This window comes from Crocuta crocuta, unplaced genomic scaffold (assembly GCF_008692635.1).
Source record: "Crocuta crocuta isolate KB4526 unplaced genomic scaffold, BGI_CrCroc_1.0 scaffold29, whole genome shotgun sequence".
NCBI lineage: Eukaryota > Metazoa > Chordata > Mammalia > Carnivora > Hyaenidae > Crocuta > Crocuta crocuta.
The window spans coordinates 6,880,558-6,881,067 of record NW_027533280.1 but is presented as its reverse complement, the minus strand read 5'-3'; the positions used below and the strand labels follow the sequence as shown (position 1 = coordinate 6,881,067).

The following is a 510-nucleotide window of genomic DNA, read 5'->3' as shown; positions in this document are numbered from 1 at the left end:
CTGCGCGCGAAGCCGCAGCGCCTCCGCCTCCCGGCGGTCCGCCTGGAGCCGCTCCTCGGCCGCTCTCCGCAGGGCTCGGCCGCGCCGGGCCTCCGTGTCCTGGGGAGGACAGAGGGGAGGCGACTGCCCTCAGGACTTGGGGGCCTGCTTCCACTCGCCCCAACACTTGCGCGCCGGGTCGAAGGCAGCAGACAGATGGCCCGTGGGCAGATTTAGCCAGTGTCTGGTTTGGGTCCCTCGCTTCTCCCCCCCAGTTTTTGAAAACTCGAATACGTCAGGCGGTGCGTGTGTATTTCCTACTACAACCTCCTGTATTAGCGCGCTTAAAGTTCACGTGCAAGTCTGTCCCTGCGGGGTGGAGCCTCTGTGACCCACTGACGCCCAGCAGTCCCCACCTACCTGCAGGAATTTGTCAAAGCGGACAAAGGACCCCTTAAGCTCCTGCTCCTTCTGTTCCAACTCTTCCCAGCGCTGTTTCAGCGCCAGCCTTGCCTTCTGGAACACCTGGGC

The 510-nt window shown here is 63.5% G+C and overlaps 1 protein-coding gene across 1 annotated transcript in view; it reads right to left on the bottom strand.

Moving 5' to 3' along the window:
* The window catches only part of CFAP73 (cilia and flagella associated protein 73), a 6,793-nt gene that overhangs the window by 3,186 nt on the left and 3,097 nt on the right, over positions 1-510 (bottom strand). The window contains 2 exon segments of the mRNA XM_077747966.1: positions 2-99; positions 400-504. Of these exon segments, the coding sequence (XP_077604092.1) occupies positions 2-99; positions 400-504 (203 nt within the window).